The sequence below is a fragment of the Cryptotermes secundus genome, unplaced genomic scaffold (genome assembly GCF_002891405.2).
Source record: "Cryptotermes secundus unplaced genomic scaffold, Csec_1.0 scaffold684, whole genome shotgun sequence".
Classification (NCBI taxonomy): Eukaryota; Metazoa; Arthropoda; class Insecta; order Blattodea; family Kalotermitidae; genus Cryptotermes; species Cryptotermes secundus.
Window position 1 is genome coordinate 82,763 of NW_019734364.1, and position 23,241 is coordinate 106,003.

At 39.4% G+C, this 23,241-nt stretch overlaps 1 protein-coding gene across 2 annotated transcripts in view; it reads right to left on the reverse strand.

Moving 5' to 3' along the window:
* Positions 1 to 20,662, reverse strand: part of LOC111868886 (target of rapamycin complex 2 subunit MAPKAP1) — a 55,596-nt gene extending 34,934 nt beyond the window's left edge. For both annotated transcript variants that reach the window (XM_023859952.2, XM_023859951.2), the window contains exons 1-4: positions 20,469 to 20,662; positions 20,238 to 20,384; positions 20,008 to 20,136; positions 13,475 to 13,629 (exon numbers count right to left, since the gene is read on the reverse strand). In XM_023859952.2, the coding sequence (XP_023715720.1) occupies positions 13,475 to 13,629; positions 20,008 to 20,136; positions 20,238 to 20,384; positions 20,469 to 20,541 (504 nt within the window). In that variant the 5' untranslated portion in view covers positions 20,542 to 20,662. The remainder of the gene's footprint in view (positions 1 to 13,474; positions 13,630 to 20,007; positions 20,137 to 20,237; positions 20,385 to 20,468) is intronic.
* Between the last annotated feature and the right edge of the window lie 2,579 nt (positions 20,663 to 23,241).

A 23,241-nucleotide genomic window follows, 5' to 3' on the forward strand; every position in this document is an offset into this window, starting at 1 on the left:
GATACTTCCAAACTAGGGCAACCTCTCAATATTTCCTAAAATTATAAGGTCTGGGAAGAAAGTAATTTCCCACTCACATTGGTATGGACGATGATTTTCAATTATTGTCAGGGTTTGTATAATCTATAATTTTGAAACTGGAAACAACAAAATAAAACTCCTTATGGAATATGAAAGTGTTATCAAATGATTTTATTATTTGTAGAATCAATACTGCAGTTACACTTTCATATTCTGTAAGCAGTTTATTTATTTTGTGATTTCCGGTTTGAAACTTACAGGCCATGGAAATGCCACAATAATTTAGAATCACACTGTATTATATGAAGCATGTATTCAGTGGTATCTCAAGTTGATAAATTATACAAATATTAATGACTGAACCTTGCAATGCTCAACAATAATATTACATTTAAATGCTCTACATGTTGGCAGACCAAAGTCAGTGAACTATCTTTCCATCTCCATTTATTTATTTATGATTTATTTAACTAAGCTCCCAGTTATCTCATGAATATTTAGCATGAAATGTTAGAATGAGAAATAAAAAATGTAGAAAGAAGAGGTTGTGGTCTAATCAGAAGTAATATCCCAGCATCTCTGTGGATGAACTGTGAAAACTTCAGTCAGGTAAGTCAGCATCTCAGCTGAGATTTGAACCGGAGCCCCATCACCAAATACAAGTCAAAGCATTACTGCCAGAGACAACCTGTTTAATCTGGGCTCAAAGCCTACAAATTATAATACTGAAATGTGTTTGCTGTCTAAAATAGCTCTGAGGGTGTGCACTATCAGATAATGATATTATATGATTAAATTACCATTAGAAAGTTACTAATAGATTAAACTTTCAACATACAGTTGGAACCCAAACTGCCACACCTGAAATCTCATTGAATGCTCAAGTATTTTCTTCTGTGAGCTTGCCAACTAAAGGTACCATACACCTTCACAGATGTTTTACATGGAGAATGGCAGGGCGGCTGTGTCTTTGGTGGGGACATATCATAGACCAGGGATGCACTGAGAGAGAGACAGCTTTGGAACACCTCCTCGTGGTCCTGCTGGGCAACGACAGTCTTGGGGGTTTGCATTAGCATGAGCTTCCGGAGCTGGCGGCCAAGTTTCCATAAGGGGTGATGGCTATTTGACCAGAGCCTCCCACGCGGCGGCATAATGACTCTTGGGTTTCATTACGATGTACCCAGGACGAATGTGGGAGAGCACTCCTATGGGGGTAGCTACAGCTATTTGAGTTGTTTCCCTAGAGTACTGATAAGGTGCTGCAAGCCTTAGGGCTCAACACTCTAAAAATGGTTTTGACCAACCCATGTGGAGGGGTGGGAATGGGGACCTCTGAAGCAACCTCCAGGGGTGATAATCTCATGTAGGATGCTCTGGTCGCAACCTCATGACAACTAGTATTGCAATCCCATTTATCATCTGCGATACCCCTCTCCCCCCGAACATGCACTCTTGCTCCTGGAGGCTTGTGAGAGTTATATTTACGAAGGGCCAACCTCCTAAGCCAAGGTATGAGGCATCTTGCCGAGGGCTGTATGGCACTGGGGTGGTTATTGACCAGTGTCGTGAACGATCCCCTCGGGGCACCAAGCAGCACACCATTGTATTTATGCCTTCCACCCATACAGGGCTCTGAGGGTGGTGACCTTTTAAATCCCCATTACTCGTGGGACCAAAATGAAAAAAGGAACCAAACCAAAAACCGGTCGCAAGGACCTTAAACTGAAGAGGGACCCCCATTCAAGGGGATCCCTACAAGAAATGCTTCAGCAGGGAGCTGGAAGCTCTGGTGAACCATTAAGGAGCCCAGTTGCAACTGGCGAACCTGCTGTTGAAATTTCAGCCAAAGGCAAGGATGAACCAGTGATTCAAAACTTGCCAGAGGCAAAACTAAAAACTACTCTCCTGGGGGTTGGTAGTACTGACACACCACTTCAGGGAGCCAGTACCTCTAACATACCTGCAGCAGGGCAAAGACTTGGACACCTAGGCTCCAGAGTAGGTGGACCCTGTCTGGCAAAGAAAGCTTTGTCTGGATGTGCTAGACGGAAGTTAAAAAAGGCAAAAGCTGAGACAAACAAAGCAGGAACTGGGAGCAGTCAGCAACCAGGAAATGCAAACAGAGATATTGGTTTTACGGACTTTATCCATCGTCCTGGTTTTAAGATAACTATGAAAAACACGACATTTTGGAAACTGGATCTGTTTCCATCCTCAGGTGAGGGCAAACACCTATTCTGTTGGGTCCCTTAGAAAGAGCTAGCCTCAATCATTGGACAATCGCCCAGTAATTTCTAAGGGACCCAACAGAATAGGTGTTTTCCCTCACCTGAGGACGGAAACAGATCCAGTTTCCGAAATGCCGTGTTTTTCATAGTTATCTTAAAACCAGGACAATGGATAAAGTTCGAAAACCCAATATTTCTATGTGTTATACACCATCGTCAGAATCCTATAGTAACTACAAGAAATGCAAGCCCATCCAAGCAGGGAGAAACCCCCACCGGCACCTTTAAGAGGCCAAGGTCGGAGGGCAGTACACCTACAGAAACAGCCAGAACTCTGAAAAAGCCCAGGGACTCTAAAGGACCAGGGACTTACAAGGAGGCTCTCACCAATATATCTTCAAGGACACTTACCCTGAGGATAAGCTTACCGAAGATGACAAACATTCCATTCTGGAAGCACTGGGCGAGGTATTACGTAGGACTCCAAAGGAAGAACTACCACACCTGAAATCCTACAGACTGTTGGAAGGTGCACTTATCTATATATGTGCCGACCAACAGTCTGGTCAGTGGCTCATCAGAGCCAATGACAACCACAGGCTCAAATCAGGGACCAGGCTGAAGGCTACTGATGCCAGGAACCTGCCCAAGCCTGTTACAGTAGCTCTCCAGTGTTATATTTTAGTGTCCTGTTGCACTGATTCATGTCCATGATGTGTATTTATGCTAGCCGTCTTACAGTGAACACAATTTCACCTTTCTCTTCACTTTTACACTACATGATTCGGCACTAATGTGCCATCTTCAGGTGTGTCTCTATCCACGTCAAACTACTGCACTGCATGCCATGACATCTCCATCATAAAATGACTAAAATGTGTATTCGTCATGTATAACAATAAATTCTAAATACTAAAACCTTTCAGGATTCCTCATCCATACATCGTATCTCAAATATGCGAGTCACACCAATCCTCCTCTATGGGAGCACTCTTCCTACATTCATGTGTGTATTGTGCTCTGTGTTGTGTCTTTCTCTTGTGACTGCGTGTGTTGTACTGCTGGATATGTGTGTGTGTGCTGTCTTCATTTTGATTGTCTCCAGACTAGGGACAAAATTGCCCAAAACCAGGAAGAGCTGCTGAAATGGATTGCAGACCTTAATCTGGGACTTCATACAGAGAACTGGAGGGTATTAGACAAGCAATGTGAATCAAAAGGCCAAAGACTTATCTTATTCATAGAACGGGACTCCCATACTATTATACAGAGGACCGGTTACAAAATATTTACAGGACCCTCACAGGGGAATGTTAAGGTGCTGGATGATCCCAAAGTTCAGCGCCAGCTAGAACCCGTGACAGACACTGTATCTTCTAACTCGGTCTCTGAGGAGGAAGGGGATGAGATACCCAGCCCCCGGACGACCAAAGCAAAATGGATCAGGGGACCCCTTCACACGGAGCCCAGTCCAAGAACGGAGAGGGACATAAGATGGAAATTGAGATCATGAAATTTTTTCAAATCAACCTACAGCACAGCAAAGCTGCCACGGCAGCTCTGTGTCAACATCTAGCTGAGGGTAAGGCAGACATAGCACTTATTCAGGAACCTTGGTTATACAAGGGCCAAATAAGGAGCTTAACTAATACAGGGGAAACAGTTTACTCCGTTGTACCCAGTAATAATATAAGATCTTGTGTTTATATTAGGAATCTTGCTAATGCCTTGGCTTTGCTGGAGCTCTGTTCTAGGTATACAACAGCAGTAAGGATAACATACCCATATAGAGAAGGCAGCAAGGAGCTGATTGTTGCTTCAGTCTACCTTCCATGCGACTCGGATGAACCACCACCAACTAAGGAAATGAGGGACATCATAGACTACTGCATTAGCAGGAAGAAGCAACTCATCATTGGGTGTGATGCCAACGCGCACCACATCTTGTGGGGGAGCACCGGCACTAACCCAGGGGAGAGAGCCTTATGGAATTTCTGGTGAGTTCGAACCTGAATATTCTAAGCCACGGTAACGAACCTACTTTTGTGGTTTGCAATAGGAAGAAGGTTATCGATTTGACACTAGGGACAAACAACATAGGAAACTTAGTATCTGATGAGCCGTCCCTATCAGATTACAGATATATATATATATATATGCTTTATATTAAAGTAGATCAAGCTACTTATAGGAATCCTATGAGAACCAATTGGGTGTCTTACAAAGACGACCTAAAGGTAAATCTAGAGACCATCTCGCGTAATATACGCACAATTAACAATGCTGATCGGTCCGTTGACCAGTTGCATTGGGCTATTATCTCGTCCTTTAATCAGAATTGTCTGGCTAAGACCACTCGCGGACCAAGGACAACGCCTTGGCGGAATAAACAGCTGAGTGGGCTTAGGATCAAAACAAGAAGGCTGTTCAATACAGCTAAAAGAACAGGACAGTGGGACACCTACAAGGAAGCCCTTATCTGTTACAACAAAGAAATAAGGAAAGCTAAGCGATCCTCATGGAGGAGACACTGCCAGGAGATCAATGATGTACCAGGTGGTGCCAGACTCACGAGAATCATGGCAAAACAGGCGACCAACAAGGTCAGCACAATTAAGCCGAGTAACAGACAGTATACTCAAACAGGAAGGGAAACACTGAATGAATTTTCAGGGTTCACTTTCCTGATTCAAAATTGATTGACAATTTGGACGATGGATAGGGTCAGCAAAACCTGGACACTTGCCAAAGCAAGACGAACAGGGTAGACAGGAACCTGGCCAAAGTCATAATTAGTCAATCAAAATTCAGATGGGCACTGAACATTTTAGACCATTTAAATCAGCAGGAACAGATGGAATTGTACCAGCACTTTTGCAGCATGGGGCAGAACTTTTAGTTCCACACCTATGCCGCATATATAGAGCCTGCACAGCATATGGTTTCATTCCCACAGCCTGGAGGGAAGCTAATGTGACGTTCATTCCAAAGCCCGAGACACTTGATTATACTGAGGCTAAGGCTTATCGTCCTATCAGCTTGTCGTCTTTCTTGTTGAAAACGACGGAGACACTAGTGGATAGGCATATCAGGGACGGGGTATTGAGGACATATCTTCCACACCGAAATCAACATGCCTACCAAACAGGTAAATCTACCGAAAGTGCACTACACAATGTGGTAACATGCACAGAAAGTGCAATTGAACACAAGGAGCATTCCTTGATAAAGAGGGAGCTTTTGATAGAACCTCATTTGATATAATCAAACAGGCCGCTGGAAGGCATGGCATAGAGCCTGCAATATGCCAATGGATCAATGCTATGCTGGAAAGCAGAAACATAGTTGCTACATGATCAGGAAAAACCCTGGGGGTGTCCATGTCTAGGGGATGTCCACAGGGGGCATACTTTCGCCTCTGCTGTGGAGTCTGGTCGTCGACGATCAACTGTGGGGACTTAATAAAGATGGGTATTATACAGTATGATGTGCTGATGACATAGCAATCCTCATAGATGGAAAATTCCATTCGACCGTATCAGAGCGTCTTCAAACAGCTCTGTACATGGCCCAACGATGGTGTGAAAGAACAGGTCTTTCCATCAATCCCAATAAGACAGTAATCATACCGTTTACTAGGAAGAGACTCTCTTCAATAAGACAATCCAGCTCTCCAGCAATGTCAGTTACCTTGGTCTAAAATTAGACAAGGGACTGACATGGAAAAAGCAGCTGGGCAAAGTCATTAACAAAGCCTATACAGCTTTTTGGACATGCAGAAGCATGTTTGGTAAAACTTGGGGACTGCAGCCACACATTGGATATATACTGCGGTTGTGAGACCCATAATTACTTATGGTGCCACAGTATGGTGGCCCAGAGTTAAACTCAAGACAAGCAAGACAGAACTTTTCAAATTGCAAAGGTTTGCTTGCTTAGGTATCACAGGAGAATTTTGAACATCTCCAACAGCTGCACTGGAGATACTCCATGGACTCCCCCCACTGCATTTACAGTTGGAGGCAGAGGACAGGGTACAAATTTACCATCTCCAGTGCAGTGATCAATGGAAACCTAGATCTGATGGTTTCGGCCATGCATATATGACTCAGGACATTAAAAAAGAACCCATATTACAAATGGGGTCTGACAAAGTGATACTGAGACATGCATACGAAAACCCCTTCACAGTGAGATTTCCTGACAGGAGTGAATGGGAAGACGGGTTTCGGCCCGATAGAAGAGGTGGTATACAGATGGTTCCAAGACAAATAAGGATGCTGGAGTGGTGTGTACTGCCATGGCATAAGGCGGAAACTTAGTTTCAGCCTTGGACAGTACACGGCAGTATTCCAGGCAGAAGTATATTCCATTAAAGCATGTATTATGGAGAATTTAGATAGGAACTACAGAAATAGGAACATCTACATTCTATCTGACAGCCAAGCTGCACTTAAAGTGCTTGACAAACACCAGATCAATTCAAAATTGGTCTGGGATTGCCACCAAACCCTCATGGAACCGGCCAAACATATCAGGGTACAACTGATATGAGTGCCAGGGCATGAGGGTATGCTGGAAATGAAGCAGCAGACCAATTAGCTAAAATTGAAGCTAAACTTCCGTCCACAGGACCTGAACCAGCCTGTGGCATCTCTCTAAGAGTTGCCAAACAGGCAATCAGGGACTGGACTAACATAAAACATAAGAGATACTGGGGATCCTTAACTGGACTCAGGAAAGCAAAGGGACTCATACGAGGACCTTCAACTAAAAGAGCGAAGGATCTGTTGAAGCTAATCAGGAACCAGCTACAATGGGTGGTAGGACTACTTACAGGACACTGTCACCTCAAAGGACACCTGTTCAAACTGGGACTAAGTGATAGTCCCACTTGTGAGAGGTGTCAGACCGAAAACGAAACAGCCACACACATCCTGTGTGAATGTGAGGCTTTAGCTTATTTAAAACTACGTCACTTGGGTCAATACTTTATGGAACCAAGTGACTATTTTGATTCCCCCGCACCCAAAATCCTGCGCTTCATTCGAAGCGCGGTGTTGCTGAGGGAATAATTAAAAAAGGGGAAGCACAATAGATGACTGAGGTCGCGATTTTTTATTAGAAATATTCAATAATAAGATAGCATTTTCTACCAAAAATAAAACAAACCGTAATAATATGCATCCATATTAAAATACAATTAAAGAACTAAGACTGAATTCTCGTAAGTATGCCTGATCTCTTGAAGGTCGAAACATGCAGTGGAACACCTTTGCACAATAAACAAATGGTGCTACATTGGTGTCGATATTAGTTCTGTGGAGATGGCCCCATTTCTGATAGCATAACAGGTTGCATATCATAAAGAGTCCCATACGAATGTCCAAGAATGTGGACTGTATCATATACATATATATATAGGAAAACATTCATTCAAAAATGGGATACAAAGTGGAAAATACTGTATTATATTATATTTAAGCATCCTGTTGCACTGTACACTTCTACATTTAATAATACAAATGCCATCGTGAATGCAACAATTTGTTTGGTTGTGGTTCTTTGTCTTTTCTTCATCTACACTACATGTTTCAACCGTAACTGGCCATCATCAGGTATATTTTTCACTACGTAGCTATCACACTGCACACAGTCCAAAATCTAAAACATCCGCCTGTCAGTTTTGTTTAAAATCTCACCAACACACGCTCATCAATTTGATTTTAGAATTCCAGTTTAAAATTTAAAATTTTTAAAATTCAAAATTTAAAGTTTTAAATCGCAGGGAAAACTGCTCTGTGTCTACATTTGCTGCAGCAGCTATTTCTTGTTTTCAGCACCGTTCATGTATTATCTGTAATACACAAGTATTCGTATTACTATCTTATGTTCTTACATCATTCTTATATGTTTTATACTGTTGTGTGTACTTACTCTGTGCAGGCTCCCTGTGTGTGTGTGTTGCTGCTCATCTTTAATATGTTACTGTCTGGTGTGTTGTGTGCTCTGTTTTTATGTTGTTGAGTGTAGGAGAGTAAGGGGTAGTGGAGAGTGGGGGATACCGTTAGTCCGTATAGATCTCATATATTGTTTGAAATATGGGATTATATGTTTCTATGTGTGTGTGTCATTCATGTGTAGGCCTTTCTTACTTACTTTGTATATATGGTATTTCTCTAGTGTATTCAAACGTCAACCGTTCTTTCCCATTGTTACAACTTCCATGTTCCTTCAAGTTACAACAAGATAGAGAAAAACATATCAAAAACAACAAAAAAAATAAACAATATGATGAAAACCCAAAATATAGATATAACAAGCAACAACATACAATACACGAGAGTAGAGAATCAAACAAATAAACAATTTACACATGAAAAAGCCCAAATACTAAGTAAAGGTTTCAAATATAATCTACATCATAAGAATGAAAAATGGATCGAAACATTAGCCCTAGAAGCAAAAACAGCAATAAGTAACCTAGAAATAACAGGAAAAAAATGATTTTAGACATCTAATTGTGATGAAATTAAAAGATATACACAAGAATAATAATGAAAGGAATAAAAATAAGAAAGATAACAAAGATAAGAGAATGGAAACAAATATTGAATATAAAAAATAAAATTAAAGAGCATAAACTCATTATAACAAAAGCAGATAAAGGAAAAACACTAGTAATACTAACACAAGAAGAATATAAACAGAAAATAAATAACTCCATACACAATAACCAATTTACAGAAATTGATAAAAATCCAACCCAACAATACCAAAGGGCAGTAAAACAAACACTCAAACAGTGTAATAATATTATACAAAGTAATAAATGGAAATACATAAACATGAATCCTACAGCCCCAAGACTACACGCCACAATAAAATTACATAAACCTAACACACACATTAGGCCAATAATAAACTGGAAGAACGCCCCAGCTTATGAAATAGCAAGAAAATTAGCAAAAGTATTGCATAGTCATCTACAATTACCAAACACATTCTATGTCCAAAACTCCTCCCACTTAGTGACAGATTTACATACTATTAAACTTAATGACAATATGCGACTATGTTCCTTTGACATAGAGAACATATACACAAACATACCGGAAACAAATACCATAGATAGTGTGACGTGTTGCGCTATGGAGGACGCCCTTCCCTCCCCACCGGCGGTCACGTGCCGAGCAGAGCCGAAGTGAGCCGAGTCCAAGCACAGCGGCTGCTAGGCAAAGCGAGTAAACAGCAGTAACGTAACACAGGACACCGCAGTTGCTACGTAGCTGTAAACAACTCCCAACAGTGTTGCTAGGCTATCGGCAAACACGGTGACTAGGCAACAAGGAAGCGAGGCGTTTCCCATGTTACGTCACCACTGTGTAATTATGACTTGTAGGTTGTGAAATAAACCAATTAACAACTGAACGGCGTCTTCAGTAACTAAACACGTTACAATATAATAAACTCTATATTAGAAAAAGACCAAGAAATAGATACAGAAAGCCACAAGGAAATATTGCATAAATTAAAAACAGTATTCGAACAAAATTATTTCCAAATTAACCAAGAATACTACAAACAAACAGATGGACTAGCTATGGGAGCCCCAACATCAGCAATAATAGCAGAAACATATATACAATATATGGAACATATACAAATATATCCCATTCTAGTAAAACAACAAATAGTGGCTTACTTTAGATATGTCGATGACATATTAATAATATATGATGAAACGATAACAAACACAGAATATACTCTCAAATGAAATTAACGAATTGCAACCAACTATAAACTTCCCCATTGAGAAAGAACAAGAATCTATTAATGTTCTAGATATAACAATATATCGTAAGGAAGATAGGTTGCAATTTGCAATATATAGAAAACCAACACAAACAGACATCATAATACCTAACAGTTCGTGCCATCCATTCGAGCACAAATTGTCAGGTATTAATTATCTAATAAACTGACTCTACACATACCCAATAACAGAAAAAGAAAAACAGATAGAGAAGAACACCATTAAAAACATACTACATAACAACGGATACGACACAAATGTAATTAACAGATCAAATCAGACAAGACGAAAACAGAAACCAAACACACATGACAACGAACAACACCAAAAAAACAAAATGGGCCATATTTACACATAGTACAAAAGAAGTATGGAAAATCACGAAACTTTTCAAAGACACACGGATAAAAGTAGCATTTCGCACACGGAACACAACTGAAAACATACTCAAACATAAACCACAATTGGATAAATACAATAAAAGTGGCATATACCAGATGAAATGTGCAGATTGCCCACTGAAGTACATTGGACAAACAGGCCTAACATTTAACACCAGATATAAGGAACACATACATAATATTAGAAATAATAATAGCAATGCCTGATACTCAAATCACATACTAAATACGGGACATCATACAGAACAATAACAGACGTAATGGAAGTTGTAACAATTGGAAAGAAGGGTAGACATGTGAATACACTAGAGAAATACCATATATACAAAGTAAGTAAGAAAGGCCTACACATGAATGACACACCATAGAAACATATAATCCCATATTTCAAACAATATATGAGATCTATACAGACTAACGTTATCCCCCATTCTCCACTACCCCTTACTCTCCTACACTCAACAACATAAAAACACAGCACACAACACACCAGACAGTAACGTATTAAAGATGAGCAGCGACACACACACATGGAGCCTGAACAGAGTAAGTACACACAACAGTATAAAACATACAAGAATGACATAAGAACATAAGATAGTAATATGAATACTTGTGTATTACAGATAATACAAGGGGGGACCCAAAAATAACCGGAAACGACCTGTTGCGCACGCATGCTTTGTAGTTACAAGTTGTGCTGCTAGGTGGTGTTAGCTGGGGGTCTCCCGCGACTGTTAGTGAGCTGGCATCAGTCTGAGTTAAGTGGTTTGTCTGTGGTGCTCTGTTGTGTGCGTTCCTGTTTCAACCCTTTGGCGATTAGTGAGATGGCCGACCAGAAGGAACAANAGTTTTCCCTAACAGAAATCAAAATTTCATGCACACTCTTTGTTCCTTCTGGTCGGCCATCTCACTAATCGCCAAAGGGTTGAAACAGGAATGCACACAACAGAGCACCACAGACAAACCACTTAACTCAGACTGATGCCAGCTCACTAACAGTCGCGGGAGACCCCCAGCTAATACCACCTAGCAGCACAACTCGTAACTACAAAGCATGCACGCGCAACAGGTCGTTTCCGGTTATTTTTGGGTCCCCCTTTGTACATGAACGGTGCTGAAAACAAGAAATAGCCGCCGCAGCAAATGTAGACACGGAGCAGGTATCCCTGTGATTTAAAACTTTAAATTTTGAATTTTAAAAATTTTAAATTTTAAACTGGAATTCTAAAATCAAATTGACGAGTGTGTGTTGGAGAGATTTTAAACAAAACTGACAGGCTGATGTTTCAGATTTTGGACTGTGTGCAGTGTGACAGCTACATAGTCAAAAATACACCTGATGATGGCCAGTTACGGCCGAAATATGTAGTGTACAGGAAGAAAAGACAAAGAACTATAACCAAATAAATTGTTGCATTCACAACGGTATTTGTATTATTACATATGATAAATACTCATTTACATCACGATCTGAAATAAATGTGCCACTGAAATTAAAGCATCCAAATTATTCACCTGAAACTGAATTCAATCTGATGAGAGTTTACAATGTTCAGTCAATTATGTTAGCAAACAATTTGATTATGTACTGTGGGTTACAGACCTGCTCTTGGTAAACACCTCAAAACAAATGAGATATCAGACGTGTTTCTGAGCAACAGCAAAGTAAACATGATCCCACAGAAACAAGACACACAATAATACAATTATGATTGAAACAGGTGTTTTCTATGTTATCCATGCTGAGGAGTTAAAAAGAAGACAACTGGGGCAATCTGGTTCACTCCCGTGTGGAGGCAGGGTCGAATACCTCCACCATATCCCTGAGAGTCATACAAGGCAACAAAAAGTGAAGTCTCCAATCTGAGACAGTAAAATATGGTTGCGAGTCCCATGGGACTAAGACCTGAGAATGACTACACTGGCAAGCACCAGCAGCAATTGTAAACAACAGACCCTCCCTCTCGTCAGAGAGTGTGACCCAAATCAACAAACCTGTAACTGTCTGACAGCAGTAAAAATCTGGTCATAAGCCCCAGATGTACTTTATTCCAAGATGTACTGGCCGACTGACCATCGGTCATAACAAAAGACTCAGACTCAATCCAGTTCAGTTAACAGCTGACAGGAGTTCTGTACAGGACTTGAGCACTGAATCAGAGGAACAGCCATTGTTAACATCAGTTACCAAGCAACAGCTAATGAAGACTGTAACAGACTGAGAAGACAGTGTCTCATACGAGTATAGTGAGTCATGAAATGTAGAAACAAGTTGTATAAGTGTGCAATAAATCCGGTCATCAATCAAAAACCCATCTATAGTCACACCCCTAAATATGTGATAATACAAACAAAATAAAATTTAAATGAAGACGTCTATGGTAAATGCTATCTTTCTGCATAAATTCCTATTTTGGTAGAGTACTGCAAAGCACAACTTGAGAATCACACTGTTATGGAATTCAAGTTGACACTACCCCAGCAAACCTAAATTCGGGATTTTCATGGAGATCACTATTTGCGTTGTATTCTGGGACAGCATCCTGTCAAGGAATAAAAACACTTACCAGTCTGCAGGAACCTACTGTCCCAGGTTCTAACAATAGCTAAAATAACTACCAATGTTTTGGAGCAACATTATCAGCATCTTTAGTCCTACACAGAGCACTATACCTGAAGATAATGTCAGGCTACTCCAGGCACATGCCACAATGGTACCTGAATTAGGCCACAACCACTTACTTGGAAATCCCTCTTAATTCATTATTTGGCTTATCAACATATCATTGAACACTGTACTCTATTGCCACTGAAGTTGTTGTAAAATAAGCCACACAGACAGTACAATGAACAAGAAGATTCTTAATTAATCATTCTGACATATTTAATGGAAAATCTTCCGGAATCTGAGGTGTGAAATCATTACCACCAAAACACATAAATGAAAACAAGTAATGGCAATTTAAACCACTTTATAAAGTACACAAATATATTTTTCTTACATTCCCATCATATTTTGCATACTCCACAAATGGATTCTGTGGTAAATTTGGACACTTCTCCAGCTGTTCAGATAGGAGGGAGTTTTTCTTTATGTGTACATTTTTTTCATTTTGTTTAAAATTCTTCCTCTCGAAAAGTCCGGCTCGCTCTTCGTCTGTAAAAGCAATTCAGCAAACATAATGCAACACCCAATATGAAGAAGTGTAGCTACAGCTAATTTGTTTCAGATCCCTGAACTAGGTCACTGACTGTAACATTCATTATTATTACAGGATGAGCATAAATGATCTTCACCATTTCAGAAATTAAATATAAAGCAAAACCAGGCAAAATGATACATGTGAACAATCAGGCAATAAGTTACAACTGTCGAAGTTCTGAATCAAATCAACCACATGAAGTTGCAATGATTTTCTGCCAGGGGCATTAAAGTCAAGAAAATGTGTTTTAATGAAGCCAAATTATGTAATGAGTCCAACAAAGCTATCAAAAGGATTACATCTACTTTCTAAAGCATCCAGTTACACAGAGTGCACACAGTTCTGAGAAAAAAGTTATTTTCATAATGGGAAAGGTTCACCTGACCTTCTGCAAATGAGTTAATTCTTTGTTAGGAGTCCACAGAAGTCAAAACAATAGGTAAACTGTGAATTCAATTTACCACATTTTCTGGATAGCACCTTGCATTAAAATAAATAAGACACGGTGGATCACAGGATTGACCCCCAAGGTCACCAGACCTGATAGCCTTTGATTTTTTTCTTTTCAAGGCACATTAAGGACCAAGTGTATGCTGTCAATGCCTGCTTCATTAAATGAACTTAAAACCTGAATCTGACATGCTCTCAAGTCTGTCAGTGCCCAAATACGTTGTGCGTTCAAGTTCTAAGGTCTCCGATTTTTTTTCTCACACAATAATCATACAAAAAATTTGAAACTTCTGTCAATTTTCAACGTAATCTCCCTGCAGCCGTGCACATTTTTCAAAACATCGATGCCATGATTCCATGGCCGCAGCGAACGCTTCTGTAGGAGTCTGTTCTGACCACTGGAAAATCGCTGATGCAACAGAGGCACGACTGGTGAATGTGTGACCATGGAGAGTGTCTTTCATCGTTGGGAAAAGCCAAAAATCGCTATGAGCCAGGTCAGGTGAGTAGGGAGCATAAGAAACCACTTCAAGGTTGTTTTCACGAAGAAACTGCTGTGTCGCGTACGTCCGATGCGCTGGTGCATTGTCCTGGCGAAAGAGCACACGTGCAGCCTTTTCCAGCCATTTTTCTTGTAGTGCTGGAAGGAGCCTGTTCTTCAAAATATCTTGGTAGGATGCACCTGTCACCATAGTGCCCTTTGGAACGCTATGAGTAAGGATTACGCCATCGTTGTCCCAAAACATGGCCACCATCATTTTTTCAGCACTGGCGCTTACCCGAAATTTTTTGGATGGCAGTGAGTCTGTGTGCTTCCATTGAGCTGACTGGCGCTTGGTTTCAGGATCGAAAAACGGAATCCACGTCTCATCCATTGTCACATTTGATGAAAAGAAAGTCCCATTCATGCCTTCATCACATGTCAACATCGCCTGGCAAATTGCCATGCGCGCAGCCTTGTGGTCGTCTGCCAGCATTCGTGGCACCCACCTGGAGGACACTTTCCACATTCGCTGGTCTTCATGCAGGATTATGTGCAAAGATCCCACGGAAATGCCAACTTTGGAGGCGATGTTTTCCACACTCAATCGGCGATCCTCCAAAACAACTTTCTCAACTCGCTCACCATGTTGTCAGACCAGCTGGTGCAAGGCCGAGATTGTTTTGGTTCGTTGCCACACGACGTTTGGCCTTCTTTGAGCTGTCGCATCCATGAACGCACATTTTTCACATTCATGACACCATCACCACGTGTCTCACTCAACTGGCGATGAATTTCAATGGGTGTCGCACCACGCAAGTGGAGAAAACGAATGATTACTCGCTGTTCTTGTAACGAAAACGTCGCAATTTTAGGTATCAAAAACACTCCTCATTCTCACCGCCACCACTAGAGTTCTGTGTGCCGTACAGTGCTGCCATCTCTGTCACGCATTCACAAAGAGCGCACGCATATTTTAAACTAAACCGCATGTGTCTATCTGCGCCCAGTCCTGAGAAAAAAAATCGGAGACCTTAGAACTTGAACGCCCCTCGTATTGCAGGATGTGCGGATGGAATTCATATTACTATTTGTAGTTTATGTATATTCATTCGGTCATTCCATCGCCTACTCCAAGCAATGTTTTAGACAGACGACATAGATGTACCAGGAACGGATGACAGATTGATGTGATATCTGTTTGTGTAAGTAAAAATGAGTACTGAATTTGGGAGAAAACATATTGTAAATAAATCTATATAAATAAAAACGTAAATGTTCACAATGGTGGTATATTAATACAATGATCAATTTTCTGATCATTATCCAATGTCATAATTTTGGGGATACTGTTTTGGAGCGCTGACCCTGTCTCCATCCTAAGGTAAGAAACCTACTCAATTGGGCTAGTCACGTTCTCCAGAAGTATGGATTAGTTCCATCGAACAAATAGGCTGAAGGGTGGAGTCAGACTTCTGTCTCCATAATGTTGTACAAAATAAAAAAAAAGTTATCTCTGTAATAGGCCATGGAGGCCCATAGGGTTGTGAGACATTGAAGCTCCCACATTTTCTAGACAATCTGCTCAGAGATGGCGGTGAGATCAGCCTTACACATAGGCCACCCTTTATCCCTGCTACTCATTTCTGTTAGATGCTGAGTTGACCCCAGGGCCACAGTAGGTCTGGAAGGATTAGGTCAGCTGAAAAATCCAGTGACATCACTGGAAATTGAACCCACAACTTTCCAGCTTGTAGCATAGTGGATCAACCAACTACGCCACTGTGTCCCTCAAATAATGTTGTATGAAATAAAAATTAGAGCAATGGATAATGTCCAGAAAACTGATTATTGTCAACAAATTATTAGCTGTAAAATTAAAAGAAAAAGTTGTTCATGTGCTTAATTAAGCACTACACCACGGAAGCGTATGGGGGAATGGATGTATAGGTCTACATTTTCTTGACCTGGGCAATAACTGGAGGTAAGTGGTAAGCTTCACGCCCAGGCCGCTTTACCCCCAGGAAAAGAGCCCCAAATACCCATTGGATAGGAGGTTGGGTGGACATGGAACAGAGAAAATTCTTCACCCTACCAGGACTCAAAACATGACCCCTTGGTTGTCCAGCCTGTAGCTGGTTGCTATGCTGACTACGCTATCCCAGCTGCTCAACTGTTATCTGTAGCTGTTTTAATTTGGAAACAGGAAAAACAATGTTTCATATACTTCTAAGGATACACTGTTTTAATTACCAGACTTATAAATGACAGTCCCCACCAATCCCCCTTTAAAGAATGAATTCATGTAGTTTAAGAATTGCTATTGAGCACCGTAAAAGATCAAATTTTGACCACCTCTGTGATCTAGGTAACATCTAGGCGGTTTTTTTCCATAACACTGTTTTTTGGCTATTGTCAAGGCCCTCAACTGCTAAAAATTGTTAATCAATATATCATTCACAATACTCTGAACACACTGATTAACCCACTGCATGCTATGAAGGGGATCTTTATAATATCATTATTGCTATGTACCTCCTGACCTCCTCAGACTTTGCTAATTCTCTTAGCACTGTTTTCACTGAACCCCATATACAGAGGCTGTTCACATTCCAACTCCAAAATCCAATATCCATTTATGCTACTTAGGTCATTCTAAAGAATATGTCAAAGCCCAAGGCCTTGTATAACATTTCATAACATACGAGTATTAGTTTCTGTGCTGTCAATTGTTCTTGTCCCCTTGTTCAAAACTTGTTGACTGTGTGCACTTACTTATTCATTACATTTCCATCTTTCGCATCAGGATGCTGTCCCCTCCAATCTGAACCTCAAAATGCACCATGTTGTGATGACAAGGGTCTCCCTTAATTGGTATTAATATCTAATGCTAAGTTCTATATTTTGAGCTTAAAGAACTAATACAGTTAACACTATGTCCAGCTTGATCAATTAAATGGCAGAAGGCAAAATTCAGCAAAAAATGAATAATTTACATTTATTAATTGCATTCAACAATAGCTCATTGGTACAAGACCACAAGATATAGAACCTGTCACAGAATATACTACGTGTATCATAAGCAATAGCAAAATGACTTAAATTTCATTATATATATATATATACACACACACATGCACACGAGGGTTGGAACTTTAATAGTGGCAACACTGCTGTAGAGACGCCATGCAACAGAACCAAATAATGTTGCTTATACCACACGTTAGTTACATACCTACCTTACCTCAGTGCAAATGGACTTTCCCTTCCCATATCATGCGCATGCGCAGTGATGAGAAGAACAGAGCCTCGTGTTAGCTGGCGGTCTAATGGAACAATGGAGTTGGTTAAAGACTGAATGTGCCAGAGGCCGTACAGCACAAGTGTCATCAGGGTCTTCAAGAGGCTTGCGGGGAATCTGCATTGCCTTACAGAACAGTGGCAAGGTGGGTAAAAGCCTTCAACAAGGGATGCCAAAATGTGGCAGACACGCACCGGCCAGGTCGTCCTAGTGTCAGTGAAGAAGAAGTGTATGCTCTTTCTGCGTTACTGGAGAGTGATCGACACCATACGATTCATGAGCTGGCCCAAGAGACAGGATTAGCGCATACGACTGTGCTTCACATTCTGAATGAACTCCTGGGCATGAGAAAAACTGCATCACGATGGATTCCGTATGATTTGACGGAAATGCAGAAATAGCTACGATATGAAGCTGCTCGTAACCACTTGGAGCACTATGAGCGCGAAGGAGAGGCTTTCTTACACCATATCATTACACTGGATGAGACATGGGCCAAATCGTACAAGTCACAAATGAAACGCCAATCGAACGAATGGCATCATTACAGGTCACCACAAAAAAAAAAGTTTGTCAGAACCCCAGCAATGTGGAAGTTATGGTGATTCTCTTGTACGACCGTGATGATGTTATCCTAAATCATACCGTTCCCTGACAGCAGACCGTCAATGCGCAGTATTACTGTTCATTTTTGGAACACAACCTGCGACCAGCTTTGAGAAAGAAGCGGCAACACTTTCTGACACAATATACCAATTAAAAATCAAAATCTATGGTTTAAAGCAATCTATTTGTACTTGTTGCTATTAAAACTCTCTTATTCCTTACTTCAGTCAACAACTTCACAACAAATTCATCATTCTCATGAGTTCCACACTCCTACTTCTCAGTCATAATTATCCAGTCACATCCATAATTGTTTGCTCTGTAGACAATTGCACAGACGATGTAAATGTTCCTTTTATGGAACAGCAGCAACAAAAATGAAAAAATCTAAATCTTTATTTCCAACAATAATATTCCTCTATGGTGTAGAAGGAATTTGTGAGAAGAACTCTCTTTAGGGCTGCTCTAAATTTAGAAGTGTCACTTACGAGTTGTTTAAGAGTCAAAGGAAGATAATTAGAAAGTTTAATACCTGTATAACTAACTTCTTTCTGAAATATTGATAAATTTGCTACTGTAAAATGTAAATCATAATTAAATCTTGTATTAAAGCCATGAACATCTGAATTTGTTTTAAAAAAAGTCTTTACTGTTAACAACAAACATAAATAAAGAAAATATATATTGAGACTGGAGTGGAATAATATGTAATTTCTTAAACAGATCATGGCAGGAGTCCCTACTACTAGAACCCATAATTCTTATTATTCTTTTCTGAATTTTAAATATAATTTTACTATGAGTTGATATGCCCCAAAATATAATATCATATGATATACTTGAGTGAACTGATGAAAAATAAACCATCATTAATGACTCGAGAGACAAGAGTGATTTCAAGAATCTAATTAAATAACATGCTCTATTTAATTTAGGCATTATTTATTCAACATGGTAATTCCATGATAAATTATTATCAATCATTAATCCTAGAAATTTTATGTTATGTATACTAGAAATGTCTTTATGCTCATATGGTATATAAAGACCTGTTCCATTACAGTTTTTAGTTACAAATTGAAGGAAATAATTTGTTCCAAATTTAATAATAATAAATTACTATAAAACCATTTATTTATTTGCAGTATGGCAGTGTTTATATTTTTTTCAAACATCTGAGAGTCAGGTTTCGTAATTATCAAACTAGTATCATCAGCATATAAAACTGGATTGGATATATCAGATATTGCATTTTGCAAGTCATTAACATATAACAAAACAATAGAGGTCAAATTCATGTAAACCTTAATAATTTCCAACATTTGTTTATTGTAATTAAATCTTACCACTGTACCAGTTTAATAAATAACTAGAATTTCCATTGTGGTCTTCAAAAAAAAATTAGAGCTTTATAAAAAATTGTCAAATGTTCCTTTGAATAAGATTGGCCTCATTTTTATGGTCATGCTTTATGTAACAAATGAACAGTCATACCTGTTAAAACAGCTGAACTCCATTCCCACTTTATATGCTTAATCCTACTAGTTTTCTTGCGGTCTTCATCCATTTTCTCAAGACGCTGAGCGGTATTGGAACGTTGGCGATGAATACCAAAATCTATATCTGAAATGAGACCAATTAAATGGATTTAATTTCACACGATGTAACATCAACACATGGTCATTTGCTGCAATGTCAATACATAATCTTCTTAAAATCTTTACCAGACTGTATATCGAACGACTGTCCCATAACATCAGTTTCATCTTCTTCATCGTCACTCTCATCTACTCCTGGATAACAATCAAACTTGTTCACATTGGCAAGCTTCCGTGGTATATCTTCGCCTACCATTACCAACTCGCACATCCCTAGAAACAAAACAGAAATCGAAAATTATAACCCAACTACGTGTGAATGCCGGTTCGATAATTTCAATATAATATATTAAGCACCTGTATCATCCGATGATATAAAAGAATTCCGAATGTGTGACAGAAGCCAATGTTTGTTATCGTAAAAAGCCATTCCTTTCCTCTAACTTACACTACATAAGCGACATAAACCCTCCTAACCTCTCCTTCAACGTGTTCAACGTGTTTAACTTATCAGTCAATACCGTCAATACGTATTACCTCCACAAACGACGTTGAACTATCGATAAGCGGGCAATTACTAACATTGATTGGTCATACTGAAAGACATGAAATGTAGCTGTGTGAAAATTTGGATACAAATAGGAAGTACGTCAAATTCTTTCCAGATGGCAGCACAATATTCCTCATAATTGTTGGGCTCGCCCACGAGTCTACGCATTTTCATAATCCGGAAGACGACTGTCTATACGGTCTATACGGTCATACGGTCTATACCGTCTCATCAGGGACAGATGAGAAAGATAAAATGCCTTGTGTTGGATGAAGATAACTTTAAGTATTGTGAGCCAGAAGGAAGGGAGGAAAAGTCTGACCAAATCATAATTAAAGGGAAGGAAGAGGAAGGGACTCATATTCCATGGACAAACAAACCACAAGAATCGGCGAAAGGAAAAAATAAACCTAGGGAAGATGAAGTGGTGCAAGCATCGGTTCTATCAAAAAGACCTCGCAGATTACCTAAAAAAAGAAGTGAGGATTTTTTACGGGTAGCCCCCAACAAGAAATAAAAATAGTGACTAGTGAGGTTGGCAAGAGACAGGTTTTAACATCAAATGAGTTATTAATATTACACCATAATGTTCAGAGTCTGAGAAATAAATTACTGGAGTTAATTGTTTTATTAGATACAGAGTCTACAGACTTAGATATCCTATGTTTCTCAGAACATTGGCTAAATGATGAACAAATGAGAACATTAAATATTGAATGCTATAAATTAATAAAAAATTTTAGTAGAGTTAGTTGAAATTGTGGAGGTTCGTGTATATGGGTACGTAAGGATTTACAAGCAAAAGAAGTAAGCTATTTAAGAAGCATGGGTAGTGAAAATGATTTTGAGATGACTGAAGTGGAATTAGTGGATTTTAAGCTAATTTTAGTTTGCATTTATCGATCACCACATAGTGACTTTTACACATTTTTGGAGAAGCTAGAAATGGTGATTTTTAAAGTGCAAATGAAAGGTATGAAATTAATTCGGTGCGGTGACTGGAATATAAATTTTTTGCAAGATAGTACACAACTTAGTGCATTACTGAATCTTTTAGAAACGTACAACTTGATAAATACAGTTACATCTCCAACAAGGGTCACAAAAAACTCAGTATCATTAATAGATGTTATGATAACAGATAAGGTATACTATAAAAACTTAACGGAAGTGTTAGATTTGGGGTATTCCGATCATCTTACACAGATACTATATATAAAGGTAAATAAGCCTAAAACAGGATGGGAAAAAATAACAAGAAGACAGTTTTCAGGTAGGAATATAGAAGAATTCAACGATCTACTTGAGATGGAATCCTGGGAAGATGTTCTTTATATGATGAAGTAAATACCTCTTACAATACTTTTTCAACAGATTTTTGTACTATTTTGAAAGATCTTATCCTTTAAATACAGTTTATAAGAAAAACCATAATGAAATTAAATGGATTACCCAGGGGATAAAGGTTTCAAGTAAGAAAATGAGACTTTAAACACTTTAAAGAAAAATACAAATATATCAAATGATATATTGGAATACATTAATAGATATCAGAAAATTTATAAAAGTGTTATAACAGAAGCTAAAAGAAAAGAAAATGATAGCTTTATGTTAAGGTCACATAATAAAACGAAGGCAATTTGGCAAATAATAAATAAATTAACTGGAAGTTTTAGGCAGGGTGACTATATAACTAGTTTAAAGAATGGAAGTGAGGAAACATCCAGTCAACAAAAAATAGCAGACATGTAGAATTCCTTTTTTATTGAAAGCATTGAAGATCTCTTAGCGAATAATACAAACCATTCCCCAGTACAAACCTCACAACAGAGGATTCAATATCAGATGAACACAATGTTTTGGCTCCCTATTACCGAAATTGAAATAGAGAGCGTAATAAAGAATTAAAGAGGTAAACCATCTGCAGACTTTGAATAATTCCAGAATATTTAGCCAAGAGATGTTCACAATACATAAAGAAATCTTTAGTATATATTTTTAATGCCGATGTGGGAGCATCCCCACAGCGTCTGGCAGACAACCGTCACCCCTTTCAGAAAGTGTCAAACAGGCAGCTGTGACGGCTGTGACCAAAGAGACACGGAATTTATACCCAAGGTCAGGGTCATGTTACAACTGACGATCGGTCAGTCTGTCTGTCTTGGCGTCGAGCCCCAGCTGGGGCTCATGACCAGATATTTCTTTTGAATGAAAGTTGCTGTCTTGTCCATGTGTAGCGCACTCTCTGACGGGAGGTCGGGTCTGTCATTTGTTAGTCAGTCTGTATTAATAAGTCCATTGTCTGTATGTACACATATTTACAATACACACTTAATTCTTATTTAAATGTACAATATTGTAACATGTTGCGCGACTGAGAACCCCCCTCCACCCTCCTCTCCACGGTAACGTAGCGCTCCCCGCGACGCCCCTCCGTGGTGACGTCACGCGGTGACGTAACGCGCAACGCTAACGTAACCGTAATCAACGTCCTACTGTGACGTGGCACTCATTACGCCACAGGCAAGCACTGCAGCTATATAAGTGGATGCACAGTGCGTATCGATCAGTTCGAGTTCG